General features: G+C 35.2%; 1 protein-coding gene across 2 annotated transcripts in view; it reads left to right on the top strand.

Annotated features, from left to right (window-relative positions):
• The window catches only part of LOC128649913 (alcohol dehydrogenase 1), a 275,327-nt gene that overhangs the window by 118,465 nt on the left and 138,956 nt on the right, over nucleotides 1–17,906 (top strand). For both annotated transcript variants that reach the window (XM_053703464.1, XM_053703463.1), the window contains exons 2-3: nucleotides 10,166–10,267; nucleotides 13,692–13,833. In XM_053703464.1, coding sequence (XP_053559439.1) covers nucleotides 10,166–10,267; nucleotides 13,692–13,833 — 244 coding nt within the window. The remainder of the gene's footprint in view (nucleotides 1–10,165; nucleotides 10,268–13,691; nucleotides 13,834–17,906) is intronic.

The following is a 17,906-nucleotide window of genomic DNA, read 5'->3' as shown; positions in this document are numbered from 1 at the left end:
ATGTGTTGGAATGGCCTAGTCAAAGCCCAGACCTCAATCCAATAGAAAAACTGTGGTCAGACTTAAAGATTGCTGTTCACAAGCGCAAACAATCCAACTTGACGGAGCTGGAGCAGTTTTGCGAGGAGGAATGGGCAAAATTCCCAGTGGTAAGATGTGGCAAGCTCATAGAGAGTTATCCAAAGCGACTTGGAGGTGTGATTGCCGCAAAAGGTGGCTCTACAAAGTATTGACTTTAGGGGGGTGAATAGTTATGCACATTGACTTTTTCTGTTATTTTGTCCTATTTGTTGTTTGCTTACAATAATAAAAAAAAAAAAATCTTCAAAGTTGTGGGCATGTTCTGTAAATGAATTGATGCAAATCCTCAAACAATCCATGTTAATTACAGGTTGTGAGGCAACAAAACACGAAATATGCCAAGGGGGGTGAATACTTTTGCAAGGCATCGTAGTCATAAAAAGCTTTAGCATATGAAGAGTCAATGATAACAAAGAAAGTTTCCTTTTAATATAACTATACGTAAATTTCCTTAAAAAAAAGAAGAGAATATGCTTGTAAGTATGATTTGGCCAATAATTATAACTTAAAATATATTGTGTTATCCATGTGAATACATTGGGGCAAATTGGGATTAGATTATCCCCCCCCCCCCCGCTTTATCAACTGACTTTTGAACAAAATTCTCAGCCTTGGAACCTGTCTGCACGGGTTTAGGTCAAGTGAGCAGCATTCACCAGTGCAGTTATCCTTGCCTAAGCAATTGCTTTTTCAGACCTACCCCCTACTCTTATGCTACCAGTTGCAGTTAAATGGAGCCCAAAGTTATCAATTTTAGTGCCTAAGTTCTAGATTACGAGTAGAGCGCAATATTGCACTTTCGCATGCACAATATTGCCTCTCCACTCAGAAATACCAGCGCACGTAAATGTGCTTTGGTATTACAAGTGAGGCACAATGCGAACGCAACCTCGTGTTTGTATTGCCTGGAAGCTTTGCACTGCACTTGATCTCATGCCGTTAGACACGGCAAACCACCTAGCGCAGCACAGGGGACAATTCATCCAGCATTGGGCAGCAATAATAAAATATATATGAATATAAATATATATGTATACACATATTAACTAACACATAGTATCCATTCACCTCTATGTGAAGGCACATCACCTCACTTTTACCCCTTATAACTGCTTTGTGCAGTGTTTTATTTATTTTGAAGAACTGTACACTTTTTTTAGGGGCAATTTGGGCAACCTTTTATCATTAACTAGAGGTGTATGGCCGTAAATGGTAATCTTGTAATCTAGCCCTAAGTGTTTAGGACCAGCAAGCCAACTGCACCATTTATGTCCTCCTCAGGCAAGTTAATTTATGAAAGACTTAAAACTTGTACTCTAACACAAATTATTCCATTTTAGTAGTTTGTTGATAATGACTCCAGTTATAGAGCAGATCCAGAGAAGAGAGAAATCTTTTTTTTCACCTTTTTCATCCTAACCAGTCTCTTTAGGATTACAGAAGTTACCTTTTTAACCTCTTTAATAATTATGCATAGAAAAAATCCTTGTAATATATATTTCCCCCCATTTCTTGTTATTTGACTCTGAAAATTGCTAACTGGCCTCATCAGGATAATAAAATACTAAAATAAAATGGTGGGAAACTTTGCATACTCCACTAACAAGTCCAGATTAGATCTTCTAAATAAGGCATCAATGAAGATGTAAAGGTATTTTGTAAATCTTCACACGTGTTTTATATGATAATTTATAGTAATACTGCAAAAGGTGTTTTCTGTCCCTTTAAAATGTCAACCTATCTTTAACTGCATAAGCACAGAAAATACTGTCTGGTGAAGTTTTGATGAAGCCTAAATTAAAAAGCACTACCAAATGTTTTGTTGCAGAGTTATTATGCAAAATCACTGAAATTCAAATGAGTATTACATTTTTTTTTCTGCTAAATTTTAGTTATGTCTATATTCTGTGAATTCTTGCACATGCTCAGTAGATGGTGACTCAAAAAGTCTAAATATAAAAAGACTGTGCACATTTTCTTAATAGAAGCAAATTGGAAAGATGTTTAAAATGATATGCTCTATCTGAATCATGAAAGTTTAATTCTGATGTGTGTCCCCTTAAAAATTAAAAATGACTGTACTGCAAGCTTATGGTTAGTAGAATTGCATAGGCTATGTAAAGCATGATTCAGCAGTTTTACTAGTTGTTATGATCTTTTATCATCTACATATTTTTATCCGTTCTTACCTTTGGGCCTATTTTAAAATGATTGATCCAAGGAACAATTCTGGAGTTGCACTGACAAATTTGAGCTAAATATATATAGCATTTAAAATGAATAATAATGTATATGGTAATAGCATTTGAAATAATTGTAAAATATATACAAACGTACCTTGTTTTATTGCGCTTTGCAGATATCGCGTTTTTTACAAATTAAAGTGTTGTGGCAACCATGTGTCGAACAAGTCTATCTGCCCCATTTTCCCAACATATAAACTTTTAAACACACATGTAAATCATATAAATACACATGTATGTATGTACACACCCCCCAGCAAAAGGACTATGATTTTCGGAAGGCTCAGATAATGGTTAGCAATCTTTAGCAACAGGGTCATTTTTAAATAGCTTTTAATTAGGGTTTGTACATTGTTTTTTAGACATAATGCTATCGTACACTTAATAGACTGCAGTATAATGTAAACATAGCTTTGTCACACGTTGGGAAAAAGTTGTCACTCACATTATTGCGATATTCACCAAACCTAATGTCTCTGAGGTATGCCTGTACAATAATTTTATAGGGCAACATTTGCAAACACTATTTGCTTTAAAGATCCAGGTTTAACTGGTTATAAATGGCTTGATAAATCATTAGCTAACTTAAGCCTATGAAGGCTAAAGTCTGTTTATCATTTTTGATTATTGTAGACATTTAAAAAGATATTTTAAGAGAGAGTTCAATTAGGGACAACATTTTAATTCTATAATGAATACAGAGGAAGGCAAATTATTAATTGACATGATATTTTAACTAAGGTGAAATTGTAAAAATAATAATTACCTAACACCACATTTACAGCTATCTCCAGTGGCAGTAAAATAACTTAGTAATAAAAACTGACAGGGATATAAAACGATGCGCGCAAAATGCCAAACTTAGGATATCACGCGAATGATAACTAATTCCCCCATAGAAGTCAATGGAGCAAAATAAGTGGAAAAAAACATCCTACTCGCATGCAAACCCAATTGCATATTCTCAAGTGCACTATATATATATATATATATATATATATATATATATATATATATATATATATATATATATATATATAAAATATAGGAATATATATTTATATAAACATAGAACACATGGAATGTGAAACATTTACAGTAAATACACAGAATAACACTATTAAATATGATTATTGCTGAAATATATTTTATATGTTTTCATCTACTTAAAGGAGTATCAAACCCACATTTTTTCTTTTATGATTCAGACAGAGCATACAATTTTAAGCAACTTTTCAGTTTAGTTCTGCTATGTAAATACATAAATATACATATAATACACATGTACACACTTATAAACACACATATATATATATATACTGTATGTATATATATGTATATATATATATATATATATATATATATATATATACTGTATGTATATATATGTATATATATATATATATATATATATATATATATATATATATATATATATATATATATATATATATATACATATTTAGACAGGTATATGTATGTATCTCTACAAGACATCATATCTTTGAGCCATTTTTATTAGATAGTGTTACTGTACTTTGTAATGTATTTCTGATCTGTTTTGTGACACTTCTTTCTTTTGTGAAACAGTAAAGTAATCGTTCTAGTTTAAATTGCGATTCCTATGGCGGAATTTAAGATTGCACGCGAGTGCTATTTTGCGCTCGCGTCCAATGCCGCCCCCGGCCTCCACACAGCCAATCACGCGCGGGCAGGAGCTGTCAATCTCTCCGGTCGGACGAGACCAGGGAGATTTAAATTCTCCACCTAAGAGTGTAGGAAGCAGCGGCCTCATGAGCGCCGTTTGATAAATACGGATTGCAGGTTCTCTTGTGAGGACCTGCAGTCGTAGTTAGGGATGGGCAAATGTTTCTAAAAATTCGAAATTTAAAGCGAATTTTGATACATTCGTTCGTTCTAATCGAATTTCGAATGTTTATATAACATTCTAACATTCTATTTTCGAATTTTCGTTTTAAAATTTTTCAGTAAAATTAGAAAATATTTGTTCAATTAATAGAATGTTTAGCTATGTATTCATTCAATTTCAAAATGTAATATTCAAATTCGAATGTGACATTCAAAGTCAAAATATTATTTCTAGTCTACAACTGTGTTTAATAAGTGTAATATTCGAATTAGAATGCTACATTCGAATGTCACATTCGAATTTGAAATAGTATTTCTAGTCTAATACTATGTTTTATAAATGTAATATTCGAAGGTCATATTCGATTCGAATGTGACATTCAAATTCGAAATAGTGTTTCTAGTCTACAATTGTGTTTTATAAATGTAATATTCGAATTTGAAAGTGACATTCGAATTTGAATGTGACATTCGAAAACTGTAAATAACATTAGAAAATCGAATTTTTAAGAATATTCGTTCTTATCAACATTCTATTATGTAAATCGAATTTCTACAATAACATTTGTTCTAACATTCCAATTCGAATATAAACACATTCGCCAATCCCTAGTCGTAGTGCAGGAGAAGGCTTGATAAATAGAGCCATATTAGTGGCTTCTATTTCTTTCTGTGATGCGCTAAAGGCAGTTTGTACTTGTATTACAACCAAAGTATAATTAATTGCACATTGCTAGCAAGCTGTGCTCACCCGTTATTTCTTTTAAAAAAATATATATAAATAGATATAATGCTTGTAAAATATATATTTAAAAATATATTTTTTAATAAATTAAAAACCAATACAGCTTCAGATTGGTACATTTGGGCCTGATGATAAAAAGTTTGCAAGCAAAAACGTGAAAAACCATGTTTAGCCTTGCAGGGATAGTCTTTGTGCAATTATCAAAGAAAAGGGTCTGTCCCTCTGAGTGGCAATATGTCTTCCATAGAAATAATGAGAGCTCTTAGCTTTGTAAAAGTTTACAAAGGAGGACGAAGTTCACAGGAAGACACCCGCATATGTTTAAATATTACGCTTAATACAAATAAAAATACTCTTATCAGTGCACTGTAGCTTAAATCTGCTGTTCTTTTCATATGCATATGTTTTCCTTTCAGAGTAGTTAGTGTCTTGAGTGTTTTGATAAAAGCTTGCCACCTTTTAAGCTGCGATTAAAAACAGTGAGATCTGTAGAACGGAAATGTTTTGATAATTACGCTGAGATTTGAGAGACAATATCATACACGTTTATGAAAAAAAAAACAATTACGCTTTGTAATTTGTTCTTATAAGCGATGCTCCCTCTAAGGCCAGCAGTAAAACAGTTAATTAGGGAACCACACCCTCCAATTAGCAAACACTGCACAATGCAGACTGCATAGTATTGTTCTTTTATTAACTGTTTCACTAATCAGCCGTACACAAAACTGGACTTATTATTATTATTATTATACTTTATTTATGAAGCGCCAAAATATTCCGCAGCGCTGTCCATGGATACAATTCATTTAAATAAAACAATATAAGACTTGTAAGAGACAGGACAAAATTTACAAACACATACAGGAGGGATTGCGGGCCCTATTCCCGTCACGTGGGAACTTACAATCTAGAAGGGTAGGAGGTTGAGAAACAGGAGGTGAGGACTGCAAGATTGAGAAAGATGTTAATACAGAGTTAGATGAGGGAATTGTTAGGTAAGTGAAATTAATTTATTATTGAGTTGGGTGGTAGGCTTCCCTGAACAGAAAAGTCTACAGGGAACATTTAAAGGAAGAAAGATTAGGGCAAAGCCTGACAGCATGAGGGAGAGTGTTCCAGAGGGTAGGTGCTGCACGACAGAAGTCCTGCAGTCTAGCATGAGAGGAGGTGATAGTCGCAGATGCAAGGAGCAGTTCATTGTTGGATCTTAGTGGGCGGGCTGGAGTATACTTGTTGATTAGAGAGGACAGGTAAAGGGGAGCGGCGTTGGTGAGAGCTTTGTATGTAAGGGTGAGAATTTTGAATTTAATTCTGCTGTGAATGGGGAGCCAATGAAGGGACTTGCAGAGAGGTGCAGCAGATACAGAGCAATGGGAAAGGTGAATCAGCCGGGCAGAGGCATTTAGGATGGATTGAAGGGGGGGGGGGGGCGGGAAAGAGGAAGGCCAGCTAGTAGTTTATTGCAGTAGTCAAGTTGGGAAATAACAAGGGAGTGGATTATTTGCTTTGTGGTGTTAGCGCATAGAAAAGGGAGAATCTTGGAAATATTGTGTAGATGGTTGCGGCAGGATGTAGAAAGCGATTTGATATGGGGGATGAAGGATAGATTTGAGTAAAGTGTAATTCTGAGGCAGCAGACTTGGGGCGATGGGGAAATGGTGATGCCGTCAACAGGGATAGAGAAGTCAGAAGTCAGCGTAGAGCTTGAGGGGGAGATAAGAAGGAGCTCTGTCTTGGACATGTTAAGGTGTTGAGAGGCCATCCAGGAAGAAATACCAGATAAGCAGTCGCTGACATGAGACAGGACAGAGGGAGAGAGAGCAGGGGTGGAGAGGTAGATCTGGGTGTCATCAGCATAGTGGTGATATTTGAAGCCATGACTGTTGATAAGTTTACCCAGTGAAGAAGTATAGATGGAGAAGAGTAGAGGACCCAGAACAGAACCTTGAGGTACTCCAACAGACAGAGGCATAGGAGAGGAGGAGTCACCGGCAAATGGCACAGAAAAAGACCTTTGAGAAAGATAGGAGTGAATCCAGGAAAGAGCAGTGTCACAGAGGCCAAAAGAGCTAAGGGTCTGTAGGAGGAGGGGGTGGTCAACTGTGTCAAAGGCAGCTGAGAGGTCAAGTAAGATGAATATAGAGTAGTGGCCAATATTTTTAGCAGAGAGAAGATCGTTAGTAAGGGCAGCCTCAATTGAGTGTTTGGGGCAGAATCCAGATTGCAGGGGGTCAAGCAAAGAGTTGGTGGACAGGAAGTGGGTTAGGCGATTGTAAACTAGTTTTTCAAGGAGTTTTAATGTTAGTGGAAGCAGTAATATGGGACGGTAGCTTTCAGGAGAATTAGGGTCGAGGGAGGGTTTTTTGAGTATGGGAGTGACTTTTGCGTGTTTGAAAGAAGATGGGAATGAGCCGGTAGAGAGAGATAGGTTGAAGATGTAAGTAGGAGCAGGAGTAAGGGTGGAAGATAGGGAGGGTATTAGATGGGAAGGGATAGGGTCGATTGGGCAGGTAGTGAGGCATGAGGAAGATAGTAAGGAAGAAACTTCATTCTCAGTGGCTGGATGGAAGATGCAGAGGGTGTCAGAGGGAGAAACTGGGCCTGTTTGAATATTGCAGGTTGGTGTTGGGATGTTGCTTCGGATAGTACTTGTTTTGTTTAAAAAGTAGTCTGCCGGGTCTTGAGCACTAAAGACAGATGGGGGGGTGTATCAGGTGGAGAAGAGTTGTTTAGGGTTTGAGGAAAGAGTAGATATAAAAGAAGTAGGTTTGCTTGGCTAAGTGAAGGGCTGAAGTGTATGAACGAAGAAAAAACTTATAGTGTATGAAATCAGGTTCAGAGTGAGTTGTCCTTCAGACACGCTCAGCAGTACATGAGCATTTTTGCAAATAGAGTGCTTGCTGAGCGTGCCAGGGCTGTAACTGATGGCATGGTGTTTTGCACAGCTGGGGAGGGGCAAGTGTGTCTAATGCAGAGGACAGAGTTTTGTTATAGTGGGCTGTAGCAATATCAGGGCTTATAAGTAGGAAATTCACTGTGTTTTTTGCACATCCAGTGTACTTAAATTACAATTTGCACTGTGCATATTTAATACAATATTTTTTTTTGTTTAATTTACATACAAATGTAATGTTTTTGATAAAATACAATGTGTGATGAACAATTTTGTTATGATTTTTGATGCACCAATGGTTCAATTATTAGTTTTGCATGATTTTTTTAAATTACGATTTTCATTGCCCATTTTTGTAATGTAGCATCTTCTTCCCATACGAAAATGTAGTATACGCCCTTAGCGAGACACCCTATTTTCAAGGTAAAAAGTGCCCTTAGATTATACTGTACTGGACTGGTGAGCATTCTTTAATAATCTCCCAGCCTAGAGACCTTTAGATCAATGGGCGCTTAATCTTAAAGGGGCATTATGCCCAAAAAATGTATTACACGATTCAGACAGAACATACAGCTTTAAAAACTTTTCAATGTACATCCATTATCTAATTTGGGGTTTAAAACACTGGAGCTTAAGAGATTCTTCAAAGCTATAGGGCTACTCTATCTAGCAGATGAGGGATTACATAATGTACATTGTTGTTTAGCTGGTTAGAGAGGAGGAGAGTAGGGTCTGAAAGCCACAATATCAGAAAGGCAACAGACCTGACGAATGCAGCTGCCTCTGCCCCCCTTACATTAACCATTTTTTGACTGTATGAAAGTTAGCTGCATGCAATGTGCTGCCTCCAATGGAATATTGACAGCACTGTGCAAGTTAAAAATAAGTGGTGGAAGCAGAAGAGAGGAGAAGTTATCTTGTCAGATAAGGTTTAATTAAAGAAACAATGTTGTCTCAAGACTACACAATATTTAGCACCAGTGCTTTGTAAAAGTTCCTCTCCTAACGCCCCAGGCAGCTGCCCAGTTAAGCCACCCTAAACACAACCCTGCTCACCCCATTTGTTCAGATAGCTCTCTGCTCCTTCAACAAAGGATACCAAGAGAATGAAGTCCGTATGCACATAGAAATCAAAAGGAAAGTTGTTTACAATATGTTATATCTGAATCATAAAATAAAAATGTTTGCGGTTCATATCCCTATAAACAATTTCTACATTGTTAAAATAAGTATTTTCTTCTGTCATTTGTTTTTCATATAATTTTTTACTGTATGTCAGTAAGACTTAGGGCTAGATTACGAGTTTGCACACCCACAAGTGCATTATCTGCTCTCAATTTTTTTTTACCATAGTTCGCCTAGTTGCGCACTTATAACAGGTCGCAAAACTATTGCTCTCTCGTGGTCGCATCCTTGTACAGAAAAAAAGGCTTTGCAAAGTTGTGAATGCAGGATCGTATCCCCCAATAGCCTTTAATAGAGCTTAGTTTTGAACAAAATAAGTAACAGCCGCCAGCTCGCAAAAGACACAAGCGCAGGATTACAATGAGATATATGTATGTATTTCTATATATATGTATATCTGTATTTATGTATGTATATGTATATAAATACATATATACTCATATATATATATATATATATATATATATATATATATATATATATATATATATACATATATATATATATATATATATACATATATACATATGTACAGAAATACATATATATTTATATACATACATATATTATACACCTGACATTTTATATCTTTGAGCATTTATAACTTTAATAATAATATTTAATTCATTTAATAATAATAATTTGTATTATATAGTGTTACTATGAGTGTAACTGTACTCAAATATATTTTTGATGTGTTTTGTGACACCAGACCTCTGAAGTTGCGGTAATAACTGTAGCGTAAACCATGATTGCGCTCATGTGTTCACATTAACTTGCGTGCAAACGACCACAAAAAAACAATATCACTCTCATGCAATCAATAGCGTGCCACTCAAAATCTAGCTCTTAGTGAATGAGCTGCAGTGATTGGTTTTAAGTATAGGTATTAGTCTCTTCTTTTTCCTTATATGGGTGAGACTCACTGTGACTAGAACCAGCACATCTCATGAACTATCATTGTAACATACCACCAGCTCTGTTGTCATAGGTTGGTTAAAGGGGTTCACTAGGAAATATTGGGAGATGATGAATCATGTTTACTATTTCCACCAACTTCTATAAGTTAGGTTAAAGATGACTATAAATGCATAATATTGTTAATATGTTGATGCATATAAATAATAATGTCTACTATATATCGCTTAGGTTATAAAGTGCAAGGCTGCAGTAGCCTGGGGGCCACACAAACCATTAAGCATTGAAGAAATTGAAGTTGCTCCTCCAAAGGCTCATGAAGTCCGAATAAAGGTACATAATGTATTTTAATAACTCTTTTTGCTCTAAAAGTAAATTATATTTTGGAATTTTAAACATACACACGCACACAAGCACACACACACATGTTCGCACACACACATACACACACTCTTACATGCAAACACATACACATGCCTGCACACTCAAATATACATACACACACAGGCACGCTCAAACACATACTCACAAACACATGCACGCACACAGACACAAGCTCGCTTGCACAAACACAAAAGCATGCACGCAAACACACAAAGACACACACGTGCGGGCGTGCACAAACACAAAGCATGCACACGCATGGACATACACACAGACGCACGCACACACACACTTGCTAATGCACACATATGCACACACATACTTACTCATGAACACACAGACACACACACACATATATACAGGTATATCTATACAGTATATAAATAAAGGAAAAAGGACAAGCGCCCAAAAAAGATGCTCCTATTGAAGTATATCATCACAACGAAAAAGATAACAGTTGTAAAAACAAAGCGCACTCACGTGATCTAACCTCCCTGATTATGAGATATATATTTAGCCTTTGTATAAGATGTCTCTGTATTATTTCTCCTCCATGTGCCACACCGGTCCGATCTTAAACAGAACACTCTCTATGGATCATTCACATCAACATTAAAACTCCTTTCTCATGTACGGAGTTAAAATATTTTATTGCGAGACACAGCTAATTAAAAACAGAATTGAGATACAAAGTAACCGATTAAAGTTTAAATGATATATACAAAACAAAACTCTGTCTGATAGTACACCAACCGATCCACAGCTGGTTGCAAATTCAGAAGGCAAGGGGGCGGGCCTGACGTGTTTCGCAACCCAATTGGTTGCTTCTTCAAATGTAGTGTCTGCCCCCCCAGCATCTATTATTTATATAGCATTACTCTTATTATACATCTAAAGGTTATACATCAGCTATATTTTCACATAGTTTACAAATAAAACAAAACTCATCTACATTTCATACTTAAAAGTATATAAATCTCAGAAACTCCACTAAATGATCAAAAGCGCTTATTAAACACCAATTCTATTTTATGGTAAGCGCTTAATCTCACATATGTACATGTGTGTATGAAATATATAATGTCAATACAGGGAAATTAAATCTTCTATCCGCCTTCAGGTATATTGCTTGCAAAATTAAAACACCATATTAGAAATCATATTGTAAAGGTGTTTAATTAAATAATTCACAAATAAAAATGACTTGTATTGTTAGGTGAACTCTGTCTGCATCACACTCATACACTTCTATTTATAAGGGTTTATTTTAACGCTTTTGCTTTTGTCATTGTGGCAATTAAATCAATATCCCTTTTAAAACTTTCTGGTTCTAACGTATTTAAGGTGTAGATACAAAATGTTTCCCTTTTCCTTAATTCCAATAGTCTACTCCCACCTCTCCTACCTATCTGTACCTGTTCTATTGCTTTAATGTAAAAGTTTGCCTTGTTCTTGTTATGCATTTGAGAGAAATGTTATCAGGGGATTTTTCAAGGTACGAGTTTCAATATTTTTTATGTGTTCTAGACACCTTGTTTTAAAACTTATTTTCATATGTCCTATGTATCGCATAGGTTTCTCACATGTTCATTCCAATGTGAAGACTACATTTTAACATTTTCCTTATTGGAAAGTTCTCTTTTTCCATTTTGTATATCTGTAAACCTATTATACTCTTTTTCCAGGAACACTTATAAAAACCCTTCATATTTGTTATACCAGACATCCCATTATTTTTATTTTTCAATATACTTGGTGCTAGCATATTTTTTTTAAATTTTTTATAAATATAATATCTGGTCTATCCCCCACCACATCTTTCAGTAGAGGGTCTCTATGTAAGATGGACCAATGTCTTCTGATATATATATATTTAATTTTCCAGAAACTTTCATTAAATGCAATGATAAACTGAACTTTGGTCCCTCTTTTCTTTCTATTCTTGTTTATTGTTATATTCCCTATATGTTTCATCTGATCTTGTTTTCAAAAACAATTTTTTTCTTATTTTTCTTAAGGATTTTCCTATCTAGTGACTTTGCTGTTTCATAGGCCCCTTCAATTACTTCTTCCGAAAAACATTTTCTTGGAATTTTCATTTTAATTTCTCTGCCTCCTTAAAATCTTTCTGTCTGGCACAAATATGTCTCAACCTATAGAATATTTTCTATACACTTTGGATGGTGGGCACTCTTTGCATTCAAATAACCAGTTGTATCACTATTTTCCCTATACAATCTACTGCATATTTCTCCTTCTACAGTGTATAGAGTGACATCTAAAAAATGTATACTTTCCTTGCCTGCATTTTGGGTAAAGTTCAGATTCATTTCATTCCTATTTAAACTTCCTACAAACTCTAACCAGGAGGACTCATCTCCCTCCCAGATTATTAAAATATCATCAATATATCTATGCCAGAATAGTAAATGCTTATGTTTAAACGTATTGCCACTATATATCGTATCATCTTTAAAATCTCTTATTGCAAATTTAGTCCCCATGGCTGTTCCTTTTTTCTACATTGTTTCCAATACAAATTTAATTGAGTCTAGAATATAGTTTTTTGGACCTCTTGTACCGGATATTGCTTATTGAGAAAATACCTAATTGCACTTGTGTCCTTATCATGGGGAATAGAGTGAGAGTACAATCCTAGATTAATAAAATATCATCAATATATCTTCCCAGAATATTAAATGCTTATGTTTAAACATATTGACACTATATATTGTATCATCTTTAAAAGCTCTCATAATAAGATTAGCAAAATATGGCGCAAATTTAGTCCCCATAGCTGCAAAAATAAGTTTTCTTCAAATAAAAAATTAAAATTTTCCAATACAAATTTAATTGAGTCCAGAATAAAGTTTTTTGGACCTCTTGTATTGCATATTCCTTATTGAGAAAATACCTAATTGCACCTGTGCCCTTATCATTGGGAATATAGTGAGAGTGCACTTTATATATATATATATATATATATATATATATATATATATATATATATATATATATATATATATATATATATGTATACACTACCAGAGGTCCAGGAAGACTTGTGTCTGCTGCAATTTCTTTTTCCTATATTTTACATTGATTGGACAACTAACTATTTCCCTCTGGGCTAGTAGATTTTAACCCCTGACAAGCCATAGTGATATTTTCCCACCCTATATATACATATATATATATATATATATATATATATATATATATATATATATATATATATATATATATATATACTGTATGTATATATATATATATATATATATATATATATATATATATATATACACACACACAAACTATTTTGTCATATTGTTACTACACAAATATTTCATTCAATCTTTTAATTTTTTTTCAGATTATAGCTTCTGGGATTTGTCGCTCAGATGAACATGTATTGGACGGAAAACTATCTCAAATCAAATATCCAGTTATTTTAGGTCATGAAGCTGCTGGAATTGTTGAGAGTGTGGGAGTGGGTGTAACTAAAATAAAACCAGGTAAAAAAAAGTATTTTGTTGTACAGAAAGGATTCCTGAACCTCATTAAGGGTCAGAATATAAGTGGAGCACTATTTATCGCCCCCGCTCATGCGTTAACTGCACTAGAAGTAAGCGTTTTGAGCAGGTCGGGTAGCACGCGTATTACAAGTTGAAAAGTAAAAAGTTAGAATATCGTAACCTTGTAAATGTATTCCCCCGTAAACTTCAATGGATCAAGAAAAGCTGAAAAAAAAACACCCTACTCGAGAGCAATTGTATTTTGTCAAGGGCAAAAATATTTCACATTCCAATGATTTATTAATAAACTCCTATATATACATATATATAATTTTTTTGGGTAAAATATATATCTATACATACATATATATATATATATATATATATATATTATATATATATATATATATATATATATATATATATATATATATATATAGTATCAAATATATATTTTTATATATATTATCTGTATATGTATATGATTATATATAGGTATAGATATATACAGTTCATGTACAGTTTAGTACATGTATAGGAATATCTATTTAAAAATACATAGAGCATATTCTGCTCTGTGCAGAAAATTGAAATGTGATATATGTACAGTAAGTACACAGTATAACACTTAATTAAAAATGAATATTGCATAAATATGATTTTACATGTTCTCATCTACTTGACTCCAAAGGGCTCCAATGCACACACACACACACATATACATATATATTTATATATATGTGTATTTATGTGTATATATGTATGTAAATACATATATGCATATATAAATACATTTGTACCCGCATATGAACATATATATACAGTATCTCCCAAAAGTGAATACACCCCTCACATTTTTGTAAATATTTTATTATATCTTTTCATGTGACAACACTGTATAACAGTGTAAATTTGCTGTCCCCTCAAAATAACTCAACACACAGCCATTAATATCTAAACAGTTGGCAACAAAAGTGTGTACACTCCTAAGTGGAAATATACAAATTGGGCCCAAAGTGTCAATATTTTGGGGCCGAATTATCAAGATCCACTGCTCCATAACCTGTCCGCCTGCTCTGAGGTGGCGGACAGACATCGCCGGAAATCAACCCGATCGAATACAATCGTGTTGATTGACACCCCCTGCTAGTGGCTGATTGGCCGCGAATCTGCAGAGGGCGGTATTGCACCAGCAGTTCACAAGAACTGCTGGTGCAATGATAAATGCCGAGAGCGTATGCTGTCAGCATTTATCGATGTGCAGCGGACATGATCTGCAATATCGCATCATGTCCGCTCACATCATGATAAATAGGCCCCCATGTGTGGCCACCATTATTTTCCAACTTTGCCTTAACCCTCTTTGGCATGGAGTTCACCAGAGCTTAACAGGTTTTCACTGGAGTCCTCTTCCACTCCCCCATGATGACATCACAGAGCTGGTGGATGTTAAAGACCTTGCGCTCTCCCACCTTCCGTTTGAGGATGCCCCACAGATGCTCAATAGGGTTTAGGTCCATCACCTTTACCCTAAACTTCTTTAGCAAGGCAGTGGTCATCTTGGAGGTGTATTTGGGGTCATTATCTTGTTGCAATACTGCCCTGCGGCCCAGTCTCTGACAGAGGGGATCATGCTCTGCTTCAGTATGTCACAGTACATGTTGGCATTCATGGTACCCTCAATGAACTGTAACTCCCCAGTGCCGGCAGCACTCATGCAGGCCCAGACTATGACACTCCCACCACCATGCTTGACTGTAGGCAAGACACACTTGTCTTTGTACTCCTCACCTGGTTGCTGCCACATATGCTTGACACCATCTGAACCAAATAAGTTTATCTTGGTCTCATCGGACCACAGGACATGGTTCCAGTAATCCATGTTCTTAGTCAGCTTGTCTTCAGCAAACTGTTTGTGGGCTTTCTTGTGCATCATCTTTAGAAGATGCTTCCTTCTGGGACGACAGCCATGCAGACTAATTTGATACAGTGTGCGGCTAATGGTCTGAGTACTGACAGGCTGATCCCCCACCTCTTCAACCTCTGCAGCAATGCTGGCAACACTCATACGTCTATTTCCCAAAGACAACCGCTGGATATGATGCTGAGCATGTGCACTCAACTTCTTTGGTCGACCATGGTGAAGCCTGTTCTGAGTGGAACCTGTCCTGTGAAACCGCTGTATGGACTTGCCCACCATGCTGCAGCTCAGTTTCAGGGTCCTGGCAATCTTCTTATAGCCTAGGCTATCTTTATGTAGAGCAACAAAAAAAAAAATTTCAGATCCTCAGAGGGTTCTTTGCCATGAGGTGCTATATTGAACTTCCAGTGACAAGTATGAGAGAGTGTGAGAGCGATAACACCAAATTTAACACACCTGCTTCCCATTCACACCTGAGACCTTGTAACACTAATGAGTCACATGACACCGGGGAGGGAAAATCGCTAATTGGGCCCAATTTGGACATTTCCACTTAGGGGTGTACTCACTTTTGTTGTCAACGGTTTAGACATTGATGCCTGTGTATAACAAATTTACACTGTTATACAGGCTGTACACTCACTACTTTACATTGTAGCAAAGAGTCATTTCTTCAGTGTTGTCACATGAAAAGATATAATAAAATATTTACAAAAATGTGAGGGATATACTCACTTTTGTGAGATACTGTATATATATATATATATATATATATATATATATATATAAATATATATATATATATATATATATATATATATATATATAAATATATATGTGTGTGTGTGTGTGTGTATATATATATATATATATATATATATGTATCTCTATGTAAAAATGCCCTTTGCAGACCTTTTTTTTCTAACACCTGAGCCCTCATATTTTTGATCCCTTATTACTTTTTTGTGCAATATTTTTTTTAATCATTTTATTCCGGTTGTGTTATTATGAGTGTAACTACACTTTAAAAAAATGTTTTGTGATGCTTTTTTATCAAGTGTAACAGTTAACTGGAGCTCTTAAGTAAATCACGATTGCGCTTATGTGTTCGCATTTGCTTTCAACTTGTAGTACGAGCACTCCTTTCGATGTGCGCAAACAGCCATGATAAACTCGATATCGCTTGTGAACAGTTAGCACACCACTGGTAATCTGACCCTAAACAGTGTACTGAGAAGGTTGTCAGAGTTTACTTTTTTTTTTATATATTTATATTACACTTACCTCATTTATAATTATAAAATAGATATTCTGTTATTCTCGGTGAGCATGGTTTGGGTTTTCACGAAAAGGAACAGAGGTAACATTCGCTTTGTGTTCTTCCCCTTCTTAGGCATGACAACTAAAACAGACTAGGCAAGTTTATTGTACTGGAGGATAAGGCACAGTCAGAGAAACAAGGAAGCCCAGGTTCAATTTTGGGTACAGGCCTGACATCCTCCTCATTAATATACTTGAAAAATTAACATTCTGTTTTCTGCATGGATGAGTACTTTTAAACCAACCAGCTACATGTTTGATTTGTAGAACTGGGATGTAAAAATGGGATGTAATTTACTAGAAGAAGCTATAGAACATTTGAAATCCTTATTTTTCTGAACTTATATCCAGAAAATCTCCTACAGATAGGGCCCTAATAATGCGTCTATTTTAAACATTCCCAGTGTTTCTTTGTCATCATTTTGATGATGGTTGCTCCTGTATTGTATTTAGTGATAAATATATATATATATTCCTAATTATTAGCATGCATTTCTTAGGATATACTAATTATTTCTATCCAACTTGTTCATGTGTTTAATTAACAAACCTATTCAATACCGTTTTCTATGAAATTTGTTGCAAATTGTTGGCTTCTTCATAGAAAGCCTTGTTGTTTACTCATTTCCTTCTTATCTTTTGGAATTACCCATAGAAGACATTAGATTTTTTCCCCAATGGCTACACCTGTCATCTAAGTAAACAGAATTTATACATAGCGATAAATTTCTTTCTTTCGGGATGATGAGTCCATAGGTGTCTATAATATGTGGGATATATTTCCTGCCACAGGAGGAGGACAAGAACACTTGCAAGAGCTTTAATCCCTTTC

Source organism: Bombina bombina, chromosome 2 (genome assembly GCF_027579735.1).
Source record: "Bombina bombina isolate aBomBom1 chromosome 2, aBomBom1.pri, whole genome shotgun sequence".
Taxonomy (NCBI): domain Eukaryota; kingdom Metazoa; phylum Chordata; class Amphibia; order Anura; family Bombinatoridae; genus Bombina; species Bombina bombina.
The sequence above is the reverse complement of the archived record's forward strand: the minus strand, read 5'-3'. Positions and strand labels throughout refer to the sequence as shown.